The sequence below is a fragment of the Pleurodeles waltl genome, chromosome 9 (genome assembly GCF_031143425.1).
Source record: "Pleurodeles waltl isolate 20211129_DDA chromosome 9, aPleWal1.hap1.20221129, whole genome shotgun sequence".
NCBI classification, from domain to species: Eukaryota; Metazoa; Chordata; class Amphibia; order Caudata; family Salamandridae; genus Pleurodeles; species Pleurodeles waltl.
In genome coordinates this window covers 794,173,571-794,198,721 of record NC_090448.1, presented here as the reverse complement: position 1 = coordinate 794,198,721, position 25,151 = coordinate 794,173,571, and the positions used below count along the sequence as shown (strand labels likewise).

At 44.6% G+C, this 25,151-nt stretch overlaps 1 protein-coding gene across 1 annotated transcript in view; it reads right to left on the bottom strand.

The window, feature by feature from the left end:
- Positions 1–259: 259 nt before the first annotated feature.
- The window catches only part of EFEMP2 (EGF containing fibulin extracellular matrix protein 2), a 116,124-nt gene continuing 91,232 nt past the window's right edge, over positions 260–25,151 (bottom strand). Inside the window, exons 10-11 of the mRNA XM_069208027.1 lie at positions 5,413–5,608; positions 260–2,548 (exon numbers count right to left, since the gene is read on the bottom strand). Of these exons, the coding sequence (XP_069064128.1) occupies positions 2,387–2,548; positions 5,413–5,608 (358 nt within the window). The 3' untranslated portion in view covers positions 260–2,386. The remainder of the gene's footprint in view (positions 2,549–5,412; positions 5,609–25,151) is intronic.

Here is a 25,151-nt window from a genome sequence, read left to right as displayed (position 1 = left end):
AGGTTGAAGGCCGTCCTGCGCTACAGGGGTCTATGTTATGCCCCTGTCATGCAGCTTCTCTCTAGAGTGGGGGAGATTCAGCATTGATAATAGTAAGTGCAACATTTACTTCAATATAGGTGGGTTGAGCCTCAATTTAAATGTGAGTGGGACTAACAACAAACTTTATTTTTTGTAATTTTTCTAGCACTATCCCTAGAGAGGTTATGACTTCAGTTGAAACACATTTCGTAATATAGAGAGTAATTGAAAACGGTGCAATTATTTTACTTTTTTATTATGTTTCTTTTTAAATTTTACAAGTTATTTTGTAACAGTGATTATACAAACAACAAATTTCACAAACAGAAAACACATTGCGAACGTCTTGTGACTGAATACAAAACAACTAAATAAAACAGTTTCTTGCACAACAGTTTGGTGCTCCCTTCTTTCTGCCTCATGCTTTTTTCCTGTTCTGGCACATTATGTGAGCCATGCCGCCTGCAGGACAAACTCTGTTCTTTTTTAAGAAAGGGAACTGGAGAGAAGTAAGAGCGTCCATGTACCCACTAGTGGTCACAGAAGAGGTCAATCCCCCAATGTATACTTTTTTCAGTTTCCCTATTCGATTTAACATTTTATTTTGAAAAAGTATATGGCGACTGAAGTGAAAGTTGTGAAAGTTATGTACCTTGGCTTCGTGTTTTTTTTCACTTGCCTACAGTCCTAAAATGTGTACATGAGTAAAATGATTTAATAAGCAACAGGATTAAAGGCTAAGACAGAGGAGGCAGGCGCACTCTTATTCAAAGGCTCACAACAAAAACCTGGGAGCATAATTTGTGGATAGAAAAATAAGATTTAGACACGAGATGAAGCAAAGCAACTCTAAGAACGTAAATTCATACTTGGCATGAAGCATGGTCAAATAATTTGAACAAATACGATGCTGGGATTTGGACAAGGAAAATGTGCACAATTTGGTCTGTTTTGTTGAGTGTTGAGATAGAATGTTAGCTATTTTCTAAAACACACAGAAAAAATATTCTCACAGCTAGAAATAAAAAATGTGTATACACTGAATTACTGCTTGGGAGTTGCAAATATATAGGTTTCCGAAGGTGCTGCATTTACTGCCAAAGAGGTAATGTCGAGTAGGTAAAATATGCACACTGTCTCAATTAAATCAAATGTGTTGCAGCAACAGCTTCTGGCTAAACCTTGTTAAATGATCTTTAGCACTATAATGGTTATTTACTCGGGGTTGCTGCGGGCTCGCGTCACATTGCGAAATTACATGCTGTACCTGCAGGCTCCGATAACCATGAGTAAATCAATGCAGTGCTTTGCGACACTTAACCCGCACACGTCTTAAATGGCGCCACAGTGTTCCAGGATGTAGAAGAGACCGGTATTAATGATAACGGTTAAATCTATGCTTGGTGACTCGGAGTTATGCTGTTGTAATGTTAGCAGCCAGTATGGGGGAAAGGAAGGGGATGAATTACACCTATTGTAACACGAGGCTCCAAGGCTTGTAGTACTGGTAAAGTCATGTTCAAAGGCCCCAACTGTGGGAAAACTACTTTATATTCTCAAAGCTAAAAATATTGACAAGACGGTTGTGCTGCTAGGGTACCACAACACATTGACAAAGAACAGATAGCCAAGTGCTGTGATTGCAGCTACATATGCTGGTTTTAAAATGAAACTGCGGCCATAGAGACGGGGGGAGTTCCAGAACAAATTCTTGTCTTGAAGTGTCATCTGCTGGCTGGGATTGAGAGTGCTGCTGGTGTACAGTAGTGCAACACCTTTAGTAGGGTAAAACAAAAAGCGCTCTGCTTGCAGGACCCCTTCCTGATTGTTTTAAACGTGTGTAAATGGCGCTTAACAAATCTGAATTTGATGTTTATCTAGGAGGGAAGTCCCAAGAAATTGCTGACTACAGCTGTAGTTGGGACAAGGAGAAGTGATCGACAGGGAATTGAACACCTGAAGTGGTCTAGCAGGTAGCAAAGAGAGGGCTTTGCTCCTCTCAGCCAGCCACATCTTTGCTGCGGTCCTTGCAGAGTGTCGAGAAGTTAGCAGGCCATCAGCATGATGAATAGAAAGAACATTGTCTTCATATCCTGAGAGATGGGCACTGAAGCTGCAGACTGCCATCAGTTAATCAATGATTGGTGCTTTAAATGTAAACCCTGCCCGTGTAACTGTCCCTGTCCCTTAAAACATAGTATTCAAGTGGGAGGATGGAATACAACAGGTTCTTACAAGAGCTATTGTAAATGGGAAATGATAAAAAATCTCCACCCAATAGGGATACGCTTTTCTTGGGAATGCCACTGTTAACCCCACCAGTGATGACTTAGCCATCTTTGTCCATTCTCCAGACTTTTTGCCTTTAGAAGGGATGAGCTCCTACAAAGACTGTGAGCCTCAGCACAGAGCTGGAGCGATAGCTCATCAGAGAGTTGGTGGTTTCCATCTCCAGGTCCAGCACGAACTCTCGTGGTCCCCTGGCAGTCCGTGCTAGCACCAGCATGGCACTGATGTTGTTCATTTGCTGCGTAGAGAGTAGAGGGGAGAATCATCAGAAATAGGGGCAACAAAATGACTGTACACACCAAACTCTCCCTTTCACCCCTTCTGCATTGCCACTTTAATCCATTCCGTTTACAAACCTCCGCCTACAGTCTCGTTTTTCACTTGTATCCTGCAATCCTGGTCTATCGCCAATATTGCTTCCTTGCGCCTCCTTTAAACTCTGGTACCATTTTTTAGAAAAGGGTGACCACTTCTATTGGGCAAAATGTTTTGTTAAAATACAGAAAAGTTGAAATCCCAAATTCCCGTCTGCCAATCCCTCTACACAGTACAGCACACTTCGCATTGGATCTCAGTGTATGCCCAGTCAAGCACAGAACAGGAGCATTCCATGTTCAGCACACCAATTGGCTATGAATGGAATTTTTTGAACATCCTTCAATTTTGAAAAAGTATTTCAAAAGACTGATGCAAAATAAAAAAAAAATAAGCAGTGCACACCTGGCATTGGCCATCTGTGAGTTGTAAGTACAGTTCTTAAGTTTTCCCGAGGCTAATCGGCTGAACAGGCTTCGGCCAGACTGCAGTTTGCTCCTGAGCCGAGAGATTTCTTTGTGGTGTTCCGTTTCTGATGATTGCCTGTTATTTCAAAGTACCAGGCTCTGGTCGGGGGTAGTTTAGTGCATTAAAGGGTAAGTCGATTACTGCTACAACGGAACATCTCCTATTGGAATATTTTAGAATCCAAGACGAAATGATTATAATACGCTTATTGTTGATGTGCATGTTTGCACGCTCTTTTTGCATTGCTGTAATATTAACAGAATATATTTAAATGCTACTATGTTTTCATAAATTGTTATCCATACATTTCCTTACAGTGTTTTACCTTTTAGTCTGGATGTATTTTATATATTTTCCAATTTTGTAAACTTTTATGATTTTGATAAAAGTAAAGTGAGTAATGTATCCTTGCCAGTGTCCTCCTTTTCTTCTACTCTCTTAATGCAGAATTTACTCGCAGTTCAGTGATAGGAGAGAGCTATGATGTAGGAGTGGTGTAAACCTTTGTGGTGATTGTTATTTTCACCCCATGATGGGGCTTACTTCGATTTCTTAACACACTTCTATTTACCCCTCTACCATTGCTCAGAACCATGGCATAATCCCCATTGAGGAACATGCACTGACTGCAAGTAAATGCTTACACGTGCACACCTGGCCACGCGAAGCATGAGAAGTTTTGTGAAGCAGTTTATGGTCGGACCACGAGCTGCAGGATTGCCACAACAAGTTGAGGGAGGCTATACAATTTGGGTATGGGAAATTAAGAAAACTAATTTTCTTAACAATGGTTAATGAGCACTGAAATATATGCTGCATCTTTTTTACTCAACTACATTTGTACCACTATTATTTCTTTATGGGGTCTGAGTACATATTTGCTGTTCCTACTTTTCAGCATCCTTGCTGTCACATTCAAAGTCTGCACTTTTTGCTGGTACACTTTGAAAGAGGTGGGGTGAGTGAAGTGTCCCAATACTTCAAAAAAAAGAAATACCCCCTCCCTCCAAAGCCCCAAAGTAAACCTCACCTTCCTCCAAAAGCCCAAATAAAACCATAACACTAAGTACAAAATAAACACAACCACTACACTTGCATGCATTACACACACATGCATTAAACATTTAAAATAATAAACTACACTTCCCCATGGGCTGTGTGTCCTTCTCTGTGCTCTTCTCCTTCTACGATGCCGGAAGAGCTGCCCTCACCAATCCAGACATTGCTCTCATGCTGTTACCCAGCATGAGAGAAGTGCCTGGATTGGATGGAGCAGCCTGGCTGGATGATATTTCAGGCCCTAGAGGCCTGTGCTTGGTCTCCACCCAGCTGTCTTAAGACAGCTGACAGGAGAGCTTCTAAGTGTGCATATTACTTTGGCTGGCACAAAACAGCTGGGCAAAGTGACATTGGAATGTACAGTCAGCCCTGCTTCTGTCTTGTGCTGCTAATTTGCAGCAGAGGACACGCCCAGCATGTCTCTGGGGTGGTGTGCGCTGTGCAGGTAAAAGTTGTATAATTTACATTTTATTTTTGCCTGCGCAGCTCGAAGCAGGCGGGGGAGCAATGCTCCTCCGTCCTCCTGAAGAAACCCCAGCTGTGTGTTTGTGTGTGTGTGTGTGTATATATATATATATATATATATATATATATATATATAAATATATATATATATATATATATATATATATATATATATATATATATATATATATATATATATATATATATATATATATATATATATTCCACTTCAGGATGACCCGCTCATCAATGTCATTCTGAATTCTTTATTTTCATTTTCTCATAGTGTGTTTGTGCAAGGATTTAATTCTGCAAATTGTCGTTGCTTGATACCAGGCTACAACTCTGGGATGTGTGTCTCTGTTATTATCAGTGGTGGTTTCCACTCGAGGGCGGGGAAGTGTTGTTACCCCGTCCGCTGCAAGCCACGGAGCCAAAAACAAAATGGCAATGAAAAGATTGGGGCTTTTGAAGGGAGGGGTAGTTTACTTTCAGGTTTTGGTGGGAGGGGGTGTTTTATTTATTTATCACTTTCAAAGGGTACAAGCCACCCCTGGTTAATATATATGAAGAAGAGGCAAATTTACACTATCACCTTGTTATACAACTATATCATCCCTTACCTTTTTTCAATCACTATATACTTCTATCTTGTTTCATTTAGTTTGTGTTTAACGCATAATTGCTCTTTTTCTTTGGTTATTTCCTCTCTGATAGTATTCAGCTTTCCCCTCTCATCTTTTTTTATGCCTGGATCATTTCCCTTAACATCTTAGCCCGTGCTAACATCCTCACCCGTATGTAGAAGTCTCCTTGCTCGTTTCCGGCGCGGATCTTGAAAGAGTTGTAAGCCCCTGGATACACACTAGTCGCCTGGATCTGGAAGATGTCGGAGGGCACACTCCGGTCTGCTGTGATGCTCATGTACCGATACACAATGGAAGAGGGCTGGTCGCGGCAAGCTGTGTTGGAAGTTGGGCACAAGCAGCGGCTGCAAATAAGAGATAAAAGGAATGAAAAATACAAACATGAATACTCTGAAATATTTAGAAAAACAACAAAAAGGTCAACTATCCATCCCGATCAATTAATTTCAATGTTTATTTGAATGGTGTAGTTCTATATTCATATTTAGCTAATCCTTAATAACCAGTGGTAAAATTGTACATAGCCAACGTGTTTCGTGAGACATTCTCACCTTTTGAAGGCTTCCTAGATTAGTAGTTCACATTTGTGTTCTGTTTAAGGACCCTTATGAGTCCCACTTTCCTGGACTATTTGTGTGTTCGTGTTTGGTTCTTGGACATGAGCACATGAATAGATAAAAAACACAGATGGTGATGTTCACATAATAGTATGAAAAGAAGGTTTATATAGTGGGCAAACAGATCTTATACCGCCACTCAGTGACAGTAATCAAACTCTGCAATGTGATCTACTTGTTGATGACAAGATTGAGTGAGTCATTACTGACAGCTGGCTAGCTGGCTAGACAAAACATGAGCAGATTTGGGAACTTTTTATTTTTTTCACAGTCCAGTCCTTCCATGCCACAATATCATGGCAGCAGCTGTTTGAGGATTGACAGCCCTACTACAATCTCCCACTGCAACTTTATCCTGACGAGCAGCATGCTCTACATGGATGGGCAGCCTTCCAAAAGTACCTGGCTCATGACTAGTAGCATTTCCTACTAAATACGAAAGTGCAGAGAAATACGGATGATATTCAACCCGGAGCTACATCACTGGTCAGTGTCAGCACTGGATCATCCCACTAACTAAAGCCCCCCCCCCACATCGCCCGCTGCTGCCTCATTACTCTGGATATGCACATCAAGCTTATCACAGGTTGTTGACGCATAATCCGTTTATGGATTTGTCAAAGCACTTTTTTTGTTTGTGATTATTGGTCACTGTTTTCTCAGCAATACTGAAACAAAGGATCATTGATGAGTGCCCACTCTAAATCTGGATTGTACCTTTCCTGCAAAACTGTTTTCCTCTAAATCCAGTTCCCCTTGGATTGTATTTTCAGCTACTTTGGGGGTGATTCTAAGCTTGGCGGGCGGCGGTAGCCGCCCGCCAAGCGGGAACCGCCAGAAGACCGTACCGCGGTCAAAAGACCGCGGCGGTCATTCTGGGTTTCCCACTGGGCTGGCGGGCGACCGCCGAAAGTCCGCCCGCCAGCCCAGCGGGAAACACCCTTCCCACGAGGACGCCGGCTCAGAATGGAGCCGGCGGAGTGGGAAGGTGCGACGGGTGCAGTTGCACCCGTCGCGAATTTCAGTGTCTGCAAAGCAGACACTGAAATTCTTTGTGGGGCCCTCTTACGGGGGCCCCTGCAGTGCCCATGCCACTGGCATGGGAACTGCAGGGGCCCCCAGGGGCCCCACGGCACCCCATACCGCCATCCTGTTCCCGGCGGGCGAACCGCCAGGAACAGGATGGCGGTATGCGGTGTCAGAATCCCCATGGCGGCGCATCAAGCTGCGCCGCTATTGCGGATTCCCATGGGCAGCGGAAAGTCGGCGGTACACCGCCGGCTTTCCGCTTCTGGCCGCGGCTGTACCGCCGCGGTCAGAATGCCCGGCGGTGCACCGCCAGCCTGTTGGCGGTGCTACCGCCAACCTCCGCCCTGGCGGTAATTACCGCCAGGGTCAGAATGACCCCCTTTATCTTTTAACCCCATCATTTCACCCTATGAACTTGCAGCTTCTCACATACCTCCACTAGGGCATGAATCACATAGTCTGTTGGGAAGCACTGCATAATGAGGTGACCTAGCACAGCTGTAGCCAATGCATCATATTACCCTCATGTGATGGAACTTTTTGGGTACTGTTACCTGATGGTACAGTGATGACTGGCAGGGTGTCAAAATCTGAACTGTGACTACACTAATTCTGCACAAAATGTGAATCTTACAGACATACGTTCTTGACAATGAGTTAATTTTATTGACATAAAAAAGAAGCTCTGTAATCCTATTCAGTGGCAGTAGATATATGCAAAAAGGAAGCAAAGAAATCTAGCTAGTTCCCAGGTTTAGGTGGAGAACAGCTTTTATATATAGCACCCTACAACACTAACAACACTTTGAATCTGCTCACTTTAAATGTCTGTTTTTCTAGCAAAGTTTGTAAGCATACGATTTGCACAACACACACACTATGTTACTTAACCAGTAGACTTCAGTTTGTGGCATGTAGTGCTGTAGATTCACATGCTTTACATAAGTCAGCCATCTAGTGTTGGGCTCAGAGTGTTACAAGTTGTTTTTCTTCGAAGAAGGTTTTTCGAGTCACAGGACAGAGTGACACCTCCTCTTGGTAATACTGCACATGGACACCAGGTCCTTTGTTAGATTGTTCTCCAGCAGGCGGGTGAAATAAAGAGTGTATAAATGTATATGTAGAGATATAGTAAAGAAATGAGAAGTCCATGCAATGCATATACATATTTACAATATATTGTACTACAATGGCTACAGGTTCCGGGGGAGGAAGGAGGGCACATGTGAATGTACAGCACTACATGCCACGAACAGATGTCTACTTGGTAAGTAACATTTTCCGTTCAATAGCATGTGTAGCTGTAGATACACATGCTTTGCATTGACTGTAAAGCAGTCCCCTCCGAAAATAAGCTGTGGTTAGCCTGTAGGAGTTGGAGTAGTTTGAAATAGTGTTCTAAGCACTGCCTGTCCAACCTTTGCTTATTAGGGAGATAACACATCCACACAGTAGTGTTTAGTAAATGTGTGTGGTGTAGACCATGTGGCAGTTTTACAGACGTCTGCCAATGGTAAGTTTCCTAAGAATGTAATTGAAGCTCCTTTTTTCCTAGTGGAATGTGCTTAGGAGTTACTGATATGTGTCTTTTAGCTTTAAGATAGTAAGTTTGAATACACTTCACTATCCATCTGGCTAATCCATTTTTTTTAAATAGGATTTACTTTGTGAGGGTCTGAAAATGCCACAGAGTTTTTTGGATTTCCTGAAATCTTTTGTTCTGTCTATATAATACTTTTAACATCAAGGGTGTGTAGAGCTCTTTCAGCAACTGAATCTGGCTGTGGAAAGAAGAACGTCAATTCCACTGACTGACGGATGTGAAAAGGTGAAACTACCTTTGGTAGGAATTTTGGATTTGCTCGAAGAACTAATTTGTCTTTATGGATTTGAAAAAAGTGTCTTCTAAAGTGAATTTTGCTAACTCTTCTTAAAGAAGTGATTGCTACTAAGAAAGCAACCTTCCATGATAGAAACCGTAGAGTACAAGAATGCATGGGTTCAAATGGAAGTCCTATAAATCTTGTGAGTACAATATTAGGATTCCACACAGGGGCTGGAGGAACTCTCTATGGAATAACTCTTTTAAGACCCTCCATAAAGGCTTTTATAACAGGAATCCTAAACAGGGAAATATGTTGTCTGTTTTGAAAGTACGCATTTATAGCTGTTAAATGAATCCTCGTAGATGAATATGCCAGATTAGCTTTTTGTAAATGTAGTAAATAGCAGACAATATCCTTTACTTAACCTTTAAGTGGATCAATATTTTTTGGTTGACACTAGTAGACAAAACGTTTCCATTTAGACGCATAACATTGTCTAGTTGAGGATTTGCATGCTTCCTGCAGAATATCCATACATTCAGATGGAAGTTCTAGATAGCCAAACTCTGTGACTTAAGGAGCCAAATTGCCAGGTTGAGTGTGCTGGGATTTGGGTGTCTGATTTGGCCTCTCCTTTGAGTCAACAAATCTGGTCTGTTTGGCAATGTGATGTGGTACTACAGACAGGTCCAATAGTGTTGTGTACCAATGCTGACGTGCCCAAGAGGGAGCTTTTGAGTATCATAGTGAGGGAGGTTTGTTTCATCTTTATTATCAGAGATGGAATTAGTGGGGAAGGTGGAATATCCCTGACCAATTCATCCATAGAGCATTGCCCTTGGATTGAGGGTGTAGGTACCTAGATGCGAAGCTTTGGCATTTTGCATTTTCTTTTGTGACAAAAAGATTTATGTCCTGGGTCCTCCACATTTGGAAGTATTGTTGAATCACTTGTGGGTGAATTTCCCATTCGTGGACTTGTTGCTGCATCCTGCTTAAGAGGTCTGCTAGTGGATTGTGTATCCGTGGGAGATAATCTGCCACTAATTGAATGTGATTGTGTATCACCGACTTCCAAATTGTCTGTGCTAAAAGAGACAATTGAGATGAGTGTCCCCTCCGTTTTTGCAGATAATACACTGTGGTCATGTCATGTGTCCATATTAACACTATCAAGTTTGTGATTTGTGTCTGAAAAACTCTGAGTTCTAGGAATACTGCTAGTAATTGCAAGTAGTTTATATGATAAGTCTGTTGGAGTGAGTCCCATTCCCCTTGTATAGTGAGGTTGTTGAGATGAGCTCCCCAACCATCAGTGATGCATCAGTTGTGATTGTGGTCTGAGGCACAGGGTCCTGAAAGGGCTACCCCTTTGATAGATTGGTGTAATTCCACCATTGCAGAGAGTGGTGAGTCTAGCGGTCTAACAACACTAAATCCTGAATTTGACCCTGTGACTGAGACTATTGTTGGGAAAGACACTGCTGTAGTGGTCACATGTGCAGTCTTTCATTTGGGACTATGGCTATACTTGAAGCCATCTTTCCCAATAGTTTCATCACTAGCTTTACTGTACAAGTGTGGTTGTATTGTAGTTGAGATATGAGATTGTGAAATGCTTCAATCCTTATTGGGTTTGGATACGCTAATCCTGACTGAGTGTTCAGAATTGCTCCTGGATATGGTTGTATCTGTGATGGTTGCCGGTGAGATTTGAAGTAATTGATTGTGAATCTTAGATTGTGTCGGATATTCATGGTATATTGAGAATGTTGTTGACAAATCTGAATTGTACTGGGTTTTATGAGCCGGTCAGCTAGATATAGGAAGAAATGTATATGTTGTCTTCTGAGGAATGCTGCAACCACCTCTAAGCACTTGGTGAACACCCTTGGTGCTGTTGTTGCTCCAAATAGTAGCACTTTGAATTGGTAGTGCTTTTCTGCTATGACAAATCTTAGATATTTTTGATGTGCTGAAGGCATGGGAATTTTGGAAATAAGCATCTTTGAGGTCTAATGTTGTCATGTAATCCTGTTTTTGTAGTAGGGGAATGACGTCTTGAAGAGTGACCATATAAAAGTGTTCTGAAAGGATGTATAGATTGAGGGGTCTGAGATCTAAGATTGGTCTTAGAGTACCATCTTTCTTTGCCATATAGTGCATATACTACAGACCTCTGCTGGCATATAGGTACTATCCCTATGGATCCTTTGAGTAGTAGTGATTGTACCTCCAGTTTTAGTAGAGTGAAATGCTCCTATGTAAGTCTGTGTGAACGAGGGGGAATGTTTGGTGGAAGGAAAATGATGTCTAGACAATAACCATGTTGATTAATAGACAGAACCCACTGGTCTGAAGTGATGTTGTACCATTGTAGATAGAAATTTACCAGTCTTCCTACCACAGGAAATGTGTTCTCTGTGCGAATGGTGAGAAAGTCACTGTTCATTTGAGGTAGAGAACCTCTGGATGGTTTACATCTTCCTCTATTGTTGGATCCTCTGTAGAAGCCTCAGTTTCAGAAGGCCTCGTAAGAAAGGGGAGAGTCTCCCCTTTCTTACGAGGCCTTCTGAAAGTGTTTCCTGGCCCCCGATCGCAGCTGTGCTGCGATCGGGGGCCAGGAAACACCACTAGACGCCAGGGATTTCACTTGGGGGGGTCGGCCCCCTCAGAAAACGGGCCGCTCCACCCTCCCCAGGGGCATATTTTATTTAAAAAAAAAGAAAAAGTAGGTAGTAGGTGCCCCTCTTCGGGGCAGGGGGGAATGGGTATGTGATCGCCCCCCCCCCCCGGGAAATTGTATTTAAAAAAAAAAAAAAAAAATGAATAAAATAAAAAGAGGGGGTCGCCCGTGGGCAGGGTGGCCCCCTGTGGGGGCAATCTTTTTTTTTTTAGATGTTGTAGGGTTTCCCTGGGGGCCATTTTGGCCCCCAAGGAACCATACAACAACTAAAAAAAAAAATAGAACTATATGTAGATCTATATATATATATATAGATATATCTATGTAGATATATCTATGTACATGGATATATCTATAGATATATCTATGTATATATATATAGATAGATCTATATATATCAGTCAAAGAGATTTATAAAGCGCGTTACTCACCCGTGAGGGTCTCAAGGCGCTTTTGGGGGGGGGGGAGGGAAAGGGGCTGGGAGGTTCACTGTTCGAAAAGCCAGGTTTTGAGGCCCTTCCTGAAAAGAAGTAGGTTTTGGGTCTTGCGAAGGTGGGTTGGGAGGGCGTTCCAGGTTTTGGGTGCAAGGTAGGAGAAGGATCTGCCCCCGGTGGTGGTGTGTTTGATGTGGGGGACCGAGGCGAGAGAGAGGTCAGCTGAGCGGAGGTTTCGTGTAGGGGTGTGGAAGGTGACTCTCGTTAAGGTAGGCAGGGCCTGTGTTGTGGAGTGATTTGTGTGCGAGGATGAGGATCTTGAAGGTGATCCTTTTGTCAATGGGGAGCCAGTGGAGGGATTTGAGGTGTGGAGAGATGTGTCCGGGGAGGTCGAGGATGAGTCGTGCTGCTGAGTTCTGGACGCGTGTAGTTTGCGCTTGAGTTTTAGAGTGGTGCCGGCGTAGAGGGCGTTTCCATAATCAAGTCTGCTCCTGATGAGTGCATGAGTGACAGTTTTTCTGGTCTCTGTGGGGATCCATTTGAATGTTTTTTTCAGTATACGGAGTGTGTTGAAGCATGAGGAGGTGAGAGCGTTGATTTGTTGGGTCATCGAGAGGGAGGAGTCTAGGATGATGGCGAGGTTGCGTGCGTGGTTGGCGGGGGTGGGTGCAGGGCCTAGCGTGGTGGGCCACCATGAGGGGTACCAGGTGTTTTTGTATGGGCCAAATAGGAATATTTCGGTTTTGCTTGAGTTGAGTTTCTGGTGGTTGGCTGTCATATATATATCACTTTTGTCAATATGTGTGTGGTTTCCCTCGGGGGAAAAGGGTCAGACTTGTCTAGTTAAGTTTTAGTGCCATAAAGAAGCGCAGAAGGTTTATATGCCTACTGCAAAGAGCAAATCTGTATTTTATGTAAATAGCTGAGTACATTAGTAAAGTCAGCCATTACCTGCGCTATAATACCAATGAAATGTAAGTGCAGGGTGGAGGGTGGCTCTGGAGAGATGAAGGGCACTTTTGCTGGGTGGTAATAAGTGAATCCTAGGAGGAGGGAGTGGGAGCACTAATAATGATTGTTGGACTGGGCGCAGGAGGTGCTAAAGACTGTGACGAATGGTATGTGACAAGGTGTTTTTTGAGTGTCTTGAAAGAACGTGCTGATTGAGGGAAGAAGCACAGGTAAGGTGGCCTCTACTGTTGCACGTATCTCACACACACCACCGATTTTGTGACTGTCTACGTAGGCTAGTGTTTTAGAGCAACAGTTTAGCCAATAGCAGAGATGGCATCTTGATGGATGACTGCTGCCTGCACTCGGGTTATAGAGGACCGCTCTGACATAGGATCAGAGGCTGAGATATCAGACACTGAGACAGCATCTGAGGGATAGGACAATGGCGCAGACTCTGGGAGTGATTTTTCAGTCGGAGGAGTCCCATTCGATAACTCCTCTTCCAGTACATTATGAGGAAGGTGATGAGGACAGTCCTGCTGTCCCTTCGCAAGTTGTTTGTGCAACTGGGTAATAGTGGGTTAGCCCAACCCAGAGAGCAGGTGAATGCGTCGGCAAGCAGAGAGAGAGAGAGTGCTCTCTTGGGAGCTCCCCAATTTAGTTCAGCCCCAAATTCCACCGCCCAAATCGTATTGTGGAGACATCAAAATGATCTATCGCAAAACAAACTGGTTTTGTAAGGCAGGCACCTGTGTTTTTGGTCCTGGATTCGGCGGCCATATAGAGAAACACACTAAACCAAAACATTTCTGGAAACTAGACATTCGGGGGAGTCCACAGAGGTGTGACTTGTGTGGATTCCCCAAAGTTTTCTTACCCAGAATACCCTGCAAAGCTGAAATGTTGAAAAAAAACTCAATTTTTCTCACATTTCTGTCACACAAACTACAGGAATATGCTGGAATCCACAACATTCCTACCACCCAGTGACTCCTCACCTGTCCTGATAAAAATACTACCCCACTTGAGTGCCTACACCTAGTGCCTGTGTCAGGAATGGATCACCCCAGGGTCAACAGCTGCCTCACGTAAGGACCAACATTGACCGTTGTGTGATCTATTCCTGTCGCGGGCACCAGGCCTAACCACACAAGTGAGGTATCATTTTTATCGGGAGACTTGGGGGAACGCTGGGTGGAAGGAAATTTGTGGCTTCTCTCAGATTCCAGAACTTTCTGTCACCGAAATGTGAGGAAAATGTGTTATTTTAGCCACATTTTGAGGTTTGCAAAGGATTCTGGGTAACAGAACCTGGTCAGAGCCCCACAAGTCACCTCATCTTGGATTCCCCTGGGTTTCTAGTTTTCAAAAATGTGCTGGTTTGCTAGGTTTCCCCAGGTGCCGGCTGAGCTAGAGGCCAAAATCCACAGGTAGGCACTGTTTTCTATGAAAAAATTTGATGTGTCCACGTTGTGTTTTGGGGCATTTCCTGTCGCGGGCGCTAGGCCTACCCACACAAGTGAGGTATCATTTTTATCGGGAGACTTGGGGGAACGCTGGGTGGAAGGAAATTTGTGGCTCCTCTCTGATTCCAGAACTTTCTGCCACAGAAATGTGAGGAACATGTGTTGTTTTAGCCAAATTCTGAGGTTTGCAAAGGATTCTGGGTAACAGAACCTGGTCAGAGCCCCACGAGTCACCCCATCTTGGATTCCCCTAGGTCTCTAGTTTTCAAAAATGCACAGGTTTGGTAGGTTTCCCAATGTGCCGGCTGAGCTAGAGGCCAAAATCTACAGGTAGGCACTTTGCAAAAAACAGCTCTGTATTTTGTCAAAAAATGGGATGTGTCCACGTTGTGTTTTGGGGCATTTCCTGTTGCGGGCGCTAGGCCTACCCACACAAGTGAGGTATCATTTTTATTGGGAGACTTGGGGGAACGCTGGGTGGAAGGAAATTTGTGGCTCCTCTCAGATTCCAGAACTTTCTGTCACCGAAATGTGAGGAAAACTTGTTTTTTTAGCCACTTTTTGAGGTTTGCAAACGATTCTGGGTAACAGAACCTGGTCAGAGCTCCACGAGTCACCCCATCTTGGATTCCCCTAGGTCTCTAGTTTTCAAAAATGCACAGATTTGGTAGGTTTCCCTATGTGCCGGCTGAGCTAGAGGCCAAAATCTACAGGTAGGCACTTTGCAAAAAACAGCTCTGTATTTTGTCAAAAAATGGGATGTGTCCACGTTGTGTTTTGGGGCATTTCCTGTCGCGGGCGCTAGGCCTAACCACACAAGTGAGGTATCATTTTTATCGGGAGACTTGGGGGAACGCTGGGTGGAAGGAAATTTGTGGCTTCTCTCAGATTCCAGAACTTTCTGTCACGGAAATGTGAGGAAAACTTGGGGCCATATTTATACTTTTCGACGCACAACTGCGCCACCGCAGTTGTGTGTCAAAAAATCTAACGCCGGCTAACGCCATTCTGAAGCGCCATGCGGGCGCCGTATTTATTCAATGACGTTAGCCGGCGTTAGCTGGCGGCGCTGCCTGGTGTGCGTAAAAAAAAATGACGTACACCAGGCAGCGCCGGCGTAGGGGAATATGGAGCTTGGGCGCCAAAAAATGGGTTAAGTCGGGCTGAGGCAAAATTAGCGCCTCAACCCGATTTGCGCCATTTTTTCCGACTCCCAACCCCCATTGAAATGACTCCTGTCCTAGCAAAGACAGGAGTCATGCCCCCTTGCCCAATGGCCATGCCCAGGGGACTTCTGTCCCCTGGGCATGGTCATTGGGCATAGTGGCATGTAGGGGGGCACAAATCAGGGCCCCCTATGCCACAAAAAAAAAAAATTAATACTTACCTGAACTTACCTTATGTTCCCTGGGATGGGTCCCTCCATCCTTAGGCGTCCTCCTGGGGTGGGCAAGGGTGACAGGGGGGGTCCCTGGGGGCATGGGAGGGCACCTCTGGGCTCCTTCCGAGCCCACAGGTCCCTTAACGCCTGCCCTGACCAGGCGCTAAAAAACGACGCAAAAGCGGCTTGACGTCATTTTTTTTGACCCGCCCACTCCCGGGCGGGATTTTTGCCCGGGAGTGTAAATACGGCGCACATGCCTCGGAGTCACTTTTTTAGACGGGAACGCCTACCTTGCATATCATTAACGCAAAGTAGGTGTCCATGCTAAAAAATGACGCAAACTCAATGGACTTTGGCGCTAGACGCGTCTAACGCCAAAGTATAAATATGGAGTTAGTTTTGCGTCGGAATTGCGTAAAAAAAAACAACGCAATTCCGGCGCAAACAGAGTATAAATATGCCCCTTGTTTTTTTAGCCACTTTTTGAGGTTTGCAAAGGATTCTGGGTAACAGAACCAGGTCAGAGCCCCACGAGTCACCCCATCTTGGATTCCCCTAGGTCTATAGTTTTCAAAAATGCACAGGTTTGGTAGGTTTCCCTATGTGCCGGCTGAGCTAGAGGCCAAAATCTACAGGTAGGCACTTTGCAAAAAACAGCTCTGTATTTTGTCAAAAAATGGGATGTGTCCATGTTGTGTTTTGGGGCATTTACTGTCGCGTGCACTAGGCCTACCCACACAAGTGAGGTATCATTTTTATCGGGAGACTTGGGGGAACATAGAATAGCAAAACAAGTGTTATTGCCCCTTATCTTTCTCTACATTTTTTCCTTCCAAATATAAGAGAGTGTGTAAACAAGACGTCTATTTGAGAAATGCCCTGCAATTCACATGCTAGTATGGGCACCTCGGAATTCAGAGATGTGCAAATAACCACTGCTCCTCAAAACCTTATCTTGATCCCATTTTGGAAATGCAAAGGTTTTCTTGATACCTCTTTTTCACTCTTCATATTTCAGCAAATGAATTTCTGTATACCCAGTATAGAATGAAAACCAACTGCAGGGTGCAGCTCATTTATTGGCTCTGGGTACCTAGGGTTCTTGATGAACCTACAAGCCCTTTATATCCCCGCAACCAGAAGAGTCCAGCAGACAAAACGGTATATTGCTTTCAGAAATCTGACATCGCAGGAAAAAGTTACAGAGTAAACCATAAAGAAAAATGGCTGTTGTTTTCAGCTCAATTTCAATATTTTTTTATTTCAGCTGTTATTTTCTGTAGGAAAACCTTGTAGGATCTACACAAATGACCCCTTGCTGAATTCAGAATTTTGTCTAGTTTTCAGAAATGTTTAGCTTTCCAGGATCCAGCATTGGTTTCACACCCATTCCTGTCACTAACTGGAAGGAGGTTGAAAGCACCAAAAATAGTAAAAATGGGGTATGTCCCAGTAAAATGCCAAATTTGTGTTGGAAAATGTGGTTTTCTGATTCAAGTCTGCCTGTTCCTGAAAGGTGGGAAGATAGTGATTTCAGCACCAGAAACCCTTTGTTGATGGCATTTTCAGGGAAAAAACCACAAGCCTTCTTCGGCAGCCCTTTTTTCCCATTTTTTTGGAAAAAACAAAATTTTCACTGTATTTTGGCTATTTTCTTGGTCTCCTCTAGGGGAAACCACAAACTCTGGGTACCATTAGAATCCCTAGGATGTTGGAAAAAAAGGACGCAAATTTGGCGTGGATAGCTTATGTGGACAAAAAGTTATGAAGGCCTAAGCGCAAACTACCCCAAATAGCCAAAAAAAGGGCTCAGCACTGGGGGGGAAACGGCCCAGCAGCTAGGGGGTTAACCAGGCATGTCATATGTGGGGGGTGGTGGTGGTGTGGAAGGAAGAACAAGAGAATGTGGTGATGAAGGCTGTTTTCGATGTGTAGCCTCTTCCTGCTCTTTGTCTTTTGAGACCTTTTTTGGTGGAGGTACATCCTTTAAGGTCTCATGAAAAGTTAATTTCCTCTTCAGGGGCATTGAAGGAGAAGCAATTATTCTTTCTGTGTCCTTTTGAATGTGCAATTTTCGCTTTTTAGTGTCCATCACCTCTAAAATAGGTTATATGTCCAAAGATTATTGGGTAGAGGTGGTACGTATACTACTTGTGGCTTTCGACTCCGAAGGTTTAGACACCGAGGCGGTCATTCTGACCCTGGTGGTTGAAAACCGCCAGGGCAGAGTGCCGCGGAAGCACCGTCAACAGGCTGGCGGTGCTTCATGGGCAATTCTGACCGCGGCGGTAAAGCCGCGGTCAGAAAAGGGCAACCGGCGGTTTCCCGCCGGTTTACCCCTGCCCCAAAGAATCCTCCATGGCGGCGCTGCTCGCAGCACCGCCATGGGGATTCCGACCCCCTTCCCGCCATCCTGGTCCTGGCGGAACAGGATGGCGGGAACGGGTGTCGTAGGGCCCATGGGGGCCCCTGCACTGCCCATGCCACAGGCATGGGCAGTGCAGGGGCCCCCTAACAGGGCCCCATAATGATTTTCAGTGTCTGCCTAGCAGACACTGAAAATCGCGACGGGTGCCACTGCACCCGTCGCACCCCTTCAACTCCGCCGGCTCCATTCGGAGCCGTCTTCATTGTTGAAGGGGCTTTCCCGCTGGGCCGGCGGGCGGCCTTCTGGCGGTCGCCCGCCGGCCCAGCGGGAAAGTCAGAATGACCGCTGCGGTCATTTGACCGCTGCGGTCATTTGACCGCGGTACGGTCTTCTGGCGTTTCCCGCCAGGCGGGCGGCTTCCGCCGCCCGCCAGGGTCGGAATGACCCCCCGAGTGTATAACTCGAACCGAAAATGTCAGCTCTGAAGTTGCTGTCAGTTTTTTTGGCTACAAAGATGTTCCTTCATTTTTTCGGCTCAAAACGGAGACAGCTGTAGCAGTCTGTTTTGTCAATGGCGAGTTGTACTTTGGTCTTTGTTTCTCAGCACCAAACCCAAAGGTTGGTCGTCTGGACTTGCTTTTCGGGTCTGACCATGGCCGAATGCAGTGGAGGACCGACAACCAATGCTGGAGACTTTTTTAATGTCTTTGTGCGGTGTGATGAGGCAGTTGTGCTCACTTACTGCGCAGATGGTATGGTGTGGCTATCATCATTGGAGTGTGGATCAGAGTTGGAGTCTTGGATGGGAAATGCTGCCCCTTGTCAAACTTCTTCCTGCGAGTGTTCTTCACTGAAAATGTCAGGTGTGTCTTCTGTGGACTTGGACGCCATCTCGAGATGACTCACCCTACGATCCCAGAGAGTCTTTTTAGATTGAAATGATCTGCAGGCGGTGCAAGTCTCTTTCTTGATGACCAGAGATTACACACAGAATGTTGCTTGATGTATGGGAATTTAGCGTGACACCAAAGACAGAATCCCATCAGCCCAAAATTGAAGTAGGCCATAAAAGAGTGAGGCCTCTTTAAGGGCAAGAATTTGACCCTGACAGTCTAAATGGGATCGAGTGTAGATGGGAAACGCAATTGAAACAATACCCAAGGTGTTATAGAAAAGTAGAAAAGTTCAGAAATACAGAACCGAGATCCACCGAAGCGAGAGGAAACACGTTCGAACCCAACGGCGGAAAGAAAACAATCTAACAAAGGACTTGATACCATGCACAGTAATACGGAGAGGACGAATCACTCAATCCAGTGACTCAAAAAACCTTCTTCGAAGAAAAACAACTTGTAACACTAGATGGTGGACTTATGCAAAGCAAGTATATCTACAGCTACACATGCCGTCAAATATGGCAAATGTCACTTACCCTGTGTACATCTGTTTGTGGCATGTTCAGCTGCAGATTCGCATGCAATGCACTTTTCCTGCCATCTAGTGTTACAAGTTGTTTTTCTTCGAAGAAGTCTTTTCGAGTCACGGGACCGAGTGACTCCTCCCTTTCGGCTCCATTGCGCATGGTCATTGACTCCATCTTAGATTGTTTTCCCGCAGAGGGTAAGGTAGGAGTGATAGAGTGAGAATAGAAAGATGTCCATGCAATGGGATAGAGATGTATGTAAAAAGTTGAAGTAAAGGGATGTTTATTTACATATGTACAATTTCTAATTGCAACTTAAACGGCTACAGGCTCCCGGGGAGGTGGGAGGGAGCATGTGAATCTGCAGCAGAACATGCTACGAACAGATGTACACTGGGTAAGGGATATTTTCCGTTCATTGGCATGTGTAGCTGCAGATACACATGCTATGCATAGACTACAAAGCAGTAATCCTCCCCAAAGCGGAGGTCAGCCTGTAGGAGTTGAAGTTGCTTGAAATAATGTTCTTAGCACATCTTGTCCTACTGGGGTTTGTTGTGTTGCTAACACATCTACACAGTAGTGCTTGGTAAAAGTATGAGGTGTGGACCAAGTGGCTGCCTTACAAATGTTTCCTAGAAAGGCCATTGTTGCTCCTTTCTTTTTAGTGGAGTGTGCCTTTGGTGAAATGAGTAGTTGTCTTTTAGCTCTCAGGTAACAAGTTTGTAAACACTTCACTATCCATCTGGCTGTGCCTTGTTTGGATATAGGGTTACCAGTATGGGGTTTCTGGAATGCGACAAACAACTGTTTAGTTTTATGAAATGCTTTTGTTCTGTTGATATAATACATTAGAGCTCTTTTTATATCTAATGTATGCAGTGCTCTTTCTGACACTGAGTCTGGCTGTGGAAAGAAGACTGGGAGTTCCACTGTTTGGTTTAAATGAAACAGTGAAATGACTTTTGGTAGAAAGTTTGGGTTTGTGCGGAGAACAACTTTATGTTTGTGTACTTGTATAAAGGGTTCTTCAATAGTGAAAGCCTGTATTTCACTAACTCTTAGTAATGAAGTGATTGCTACTAGAAATGCCACTTTCCAAGTTAAGAATTGGATCTGACAAGAGTGCATGGGTTCAAAAGGTGGACCCATGAGTCGTGTAAGTACAATATTAAGATTCCACAAGGGTACTGGTGGAGTTCTGGAGGTATTATTTATTTTAGTCCTTCCAGGAAGGCTTTAATGACTGATATCCTAAATAGGGATTTTGTGTGTTTATTTTGCAAATAAGCCGAAATTGCAGTGAGGTGTATTTTGATGGATGAAAAGGCTAGATTTGCTTTTTGTAGGTGTAGTAAATATCCTACGATGTCTTGTATGGACGCATCCAATGGTGTGATGTGTTTTGCTTGGCAGTAGAAAACAAATCTTTTCCATTTGTTAGCATAACATTCCCTGGTGGTAGGTTTTCTTGCCTGTTTAATGACTTCCATACATTCGTTTGGAAGATTTAGATAGCCAAACTCTAAGATTTCAGGAGCCAGATTGCTAGATCGAGCATTGCTGGATTGGGGTGTCTGATCTGCTGTTTGTGTTGTGTTAACAGATCTGGTCTGTTTGGAAGCTTGACGTGAGGTACTACTGAGAAGTCCAACAGTGTGGTGTACCATGGTTGGCGGTGCCCACGTTGGTGCTATAAGTATTAGTTTGAGTTTGTTTTGACTAGAAATGGAATGAGTGGGAGAGGGGGAAAGCATAAGCAAATATCCCTGACCAGTTGATCCATAGAGCATTGCCCTTGGACTGAGGGTGTGGGTACCTGGACGCGAAGTTTTGGCATTTTGTGTTTTGGTTTGTGGCGAACAGATCTATGTCTGGTGTCCCCCACTGACGAAAGTGTTTGAGTAGTACCTGGGGATGTATTTCCCACTCGTGAGTTTGCTGGTGATCCCGACTGAGATTGTCTGCTAATTGATTGAAATCCCTGGAATGTATAGAGCTATTAGGCGAATGTTGTTGTGAATTGCCCAATGCCAATTTATTTGTGCTAGGAGGCAAAGTTGCAATGAGTGTGTTCCCCCCTGTTTGTTTAAGTAGTACATCGTTGTCATATTGTCTGCGTTGACAAGAATGTGTTTGTGAGCCAGAAGAGGTTGAAAAGCTCTTAGTGCTAGAAAGACTGCTAGCAGCTCTAAGTGATTTATGTGTAGCTGTTTTTGCTTGCTGTCCCACTGTCCCTGTATACTGTGGTTGTTGAGGTGTGCTCCCCACCCAATCATTGATGCATCTGTTGTGAGAATGGCGTGAGGCACAGGGTCTTGAAAAGGCCGCCTATTGTTTAAATTTGTGGGATTCTACCACTGAAGCGACTAGTGTGTTTGGCGGTCTATCAACATTAGATCTTGGAGATGACCCTGTGCCTGCAACCATTGTTTGGCAAGGCACTGCTGTAAGGACTGCATGTGTAAACGTGCGTTTGGGACAATTACGATGTATGATGCCATCATACATAGGAGTTTCATCACAAATCTGACTGTGTATTGCTGATTTGGTTGTATTTTTGGCACCATGGTGTGGAATGAATGCACCCTTTGTGGGCTTGGACTTGCAATCGCTTTTTGAGTGTTGAGTGTAGCTCCCAAGTACTGCTGAATTTGGGATGGTTGCAAGTGTGATTTTTATTACAAATCCTAGTGTGTGTGTAGGGTATCTCTTACATAACGTGTGTGATGTTGACTCTGGGGGCTGTTGTTATCCCGAAGGGTAATACCTTGAATTGGTAATGTTTTCCTTGTATAACAAACCTGAGGTATTTTCTGTGAGCTGGATGGATGGGTATGTGAAAATACGCATCTTTTAAATCCAGTGTTGAAATGTATTCTCCCTGTTTCAGTAATGGGACTACATCTTGTAGTGTCACCATGTGAAAGTGTTCTGATTGAATGTATAGGTTCAGAGTCCTGAGGACTAATATTGGCTTTAGTGTTTTGTCCTTTTTGGGAATAAGGAAGTACAGGGAATAGACCCCTGTTCCTTTTTGTTGATGAGGTACTAGTTCTATGACTTGTTTTGTTAATAGTGCCTGCACCTCTGTTTATAACATTGTTAGATGTTGTGACAATAGTTTGTTCGCTTTTGGGGGAATATCTGGAGGAAAATGTGTGAATTCTATGCAGTAACCATGTTGGATAATTGATAGTACCCATGTGTCTGTTGTTATGTTTGACCATTGATTGTGGAACATTTCCAGTCTTCCTCCCACAGGGGATGTGTGTTGTGGGAAGGTGATGGCAAAGTCACTGCTTGTTGTTAGTGGATTGCTTTGTAGATTGGAATTTTCCACTGGATTTGGGAAATTGCCCTCTGAAGAAACCTCGAAACCCCCTCTTTGATACTGTGATTGGTATGAGGGCTTTGTCTGTGAGGTGGATGGTTCTGATGGCTGTGGCCTGAAACACCACCTATACTGCGGCTTCCTAAATGCCCCTCTATATTGGGACGAGTAAAGCACTCCCATCGCTTTGGCTGTGTCAGTATCCTTCTTAATTTTTTCTATGGCTGTGTCCACTTGTGTGCCGAATAACTGTTGTTGGTTGAATGGCATGTTGAGGACAGCCTGTTGAATCTCAGGTTTAAAACCTGATGATCTAATCCATGCATGGCGTCTAATTGTAACTGCAGTATTTATTGTTCTTGCGGCTGTATCAGCTGAATCTAACGCAGATCTTTTCTGGTTATTCGTTATTGCCTGTCCCTCCTCTACTACCTGCTGAGCTCTTTATTGGTATTCTTTGGGGAGATGTTGAATGATGTCGTTCTTCTCATCCCAATGAGCTCTATCATATCTTGCGAGGAGGGCCTGTGAGTTCGCTATGCGCCACTGATTGGCTGCTTGTGACGCTACCCTCTTTCCTGCCGCATCAAACTTTGTACTCTCTTCATCTGGAGGGGGTGCATTTCCAGATGACTAAGAGTTGGCCCTTTTACTTGCCGCGCTGACCTCTAACGAATCTGAGGGCAGCTGTTGCGTGATAAATACTGGGTCAGAAAGTGGTGGTTTATACTTCTTTTCTACCCTTGGGATTATGGCCCTTCCCTTAACCCGCTCCTGAAATATCTGTTGGGCATGCTTGAGCATACCTGGGAGCATGGGTAAACTTTGGTATGATGTGTGTGTTGAGGACAATGTATTAAAAAGAAAGTCGTCCTCTAGTGGTTCAGTGTGCATGCTTACATTGTGGAAAGCTGCAGCCCTATACAGAACCTGTGTGTAGGAGGTGCTATCTTCAGGTGGAAAGGGTTTAGACGGATAGCACTCTGGGCTGTTGTCTGACACAGGGTCATCATAAAGATCCCACGGGTCTGTGTCTTGATGTGACTGCACAGTGTGTGGGGGTGATTGTGCAGTGGGTGTAGCAAGTGGAGAAACAGTTCTTTGAGGAGGAGAATGTGCTGGGGAAAACTGGCGTGGCAGAGATTGCTCTCTTGGCACTTTAGCCTTTGGCTGATCAGTTTCCAGACGTCCTTGGAAAGCCAGCTTTCTTTTAAATTTGAGGGGAGGTGCTGTGAGGATCTTGCCAGTGTCTTTGTGGATCTGTAGCCTGGCTTGTGTGTCATCAAATTCCTCCATTTGTTGAAGTTCTTCCTCAAATCTGTGGCTTTCTTTAAGCTGTTTAGAAAGTCCATGTTCTTCAGTATATGATGCTCTTTTCGGCTCCGAAGCCGGTTTTTTCAGTACCGAAATGCCCATGATGATAGTAGGCCTCGGTTTCAAAAGAGTCTTTGGGGTTCGACTAGACGAGTCGGTGTCGAACCTTTTCAGAGACTGTGTTTCGACTCGAGTCCGAAGACTTCGATGCGGGTGTGGACTTTTTTGGTGCCGAAGGTGTTACTTGGTCACCGCTTGATTTTTTCCGGGTAGAGCCATGGCCTTCCGGCAGTGGCGTCCCGATACCTTTTGTTTGGTCTTGGTCTGGGTGTGGGTTGGGGCAGGCGTACTCACATGCTGGCCTGCTGTCGGTCGACGTCGGATTCGTCCGAATCAGATCCTTAAACGGAGATGGCAGTGTGGATCATCTTCGGTCCCCCAAGTCTTCTTGGAGCGGAAGGACCTGCAGGCCTCACAAGTGTCCTCTCGGTGATCTGGTGACAAACACAGATTACAGAACCGATGTTGATCTGTGTAGGGATACTTTGCATGGCACCGAGGGCAGAATCAGACGCTTCTTGCAGTTGGGCCGACCAGGCCCAGGTTGGGCGTGGGTGCCACGAAGGGCAACCGAAGGTGTGTTTCGCCGGTGCCGAGATGTCGATGCAAGATGGGGTGCGATCGAGAACAATACCGATGATTTTCGGCGATTTTTGAAGTTTTCTGAATTGAATAACCGGAGCGAAGAGGAACACGTCCGAACCCGATGGCGGAAAGAAAACAATCTAAGATGGAGTCGATGACCATGCGCAATGGAGCCGAAAGGGAGAAGTCACTCGGTCCCGCGATTCGAAAAGACTTCTTCGAAGAAAAACAACTAGTAACCCTCTGAGCCCAATGTTTTGCCAATAACTTTGGCGCCACTTGATGAATGTTCACAAAATTTTCTAAACATATACTTTGGTCAGTTCAGCTGCTGCCTTGAAAGTTTTGGGGTGATCCACCAAGCGGGGGCTGAGAAAATGGAGGGGTCCCAAAGCACTTTGCCTTTC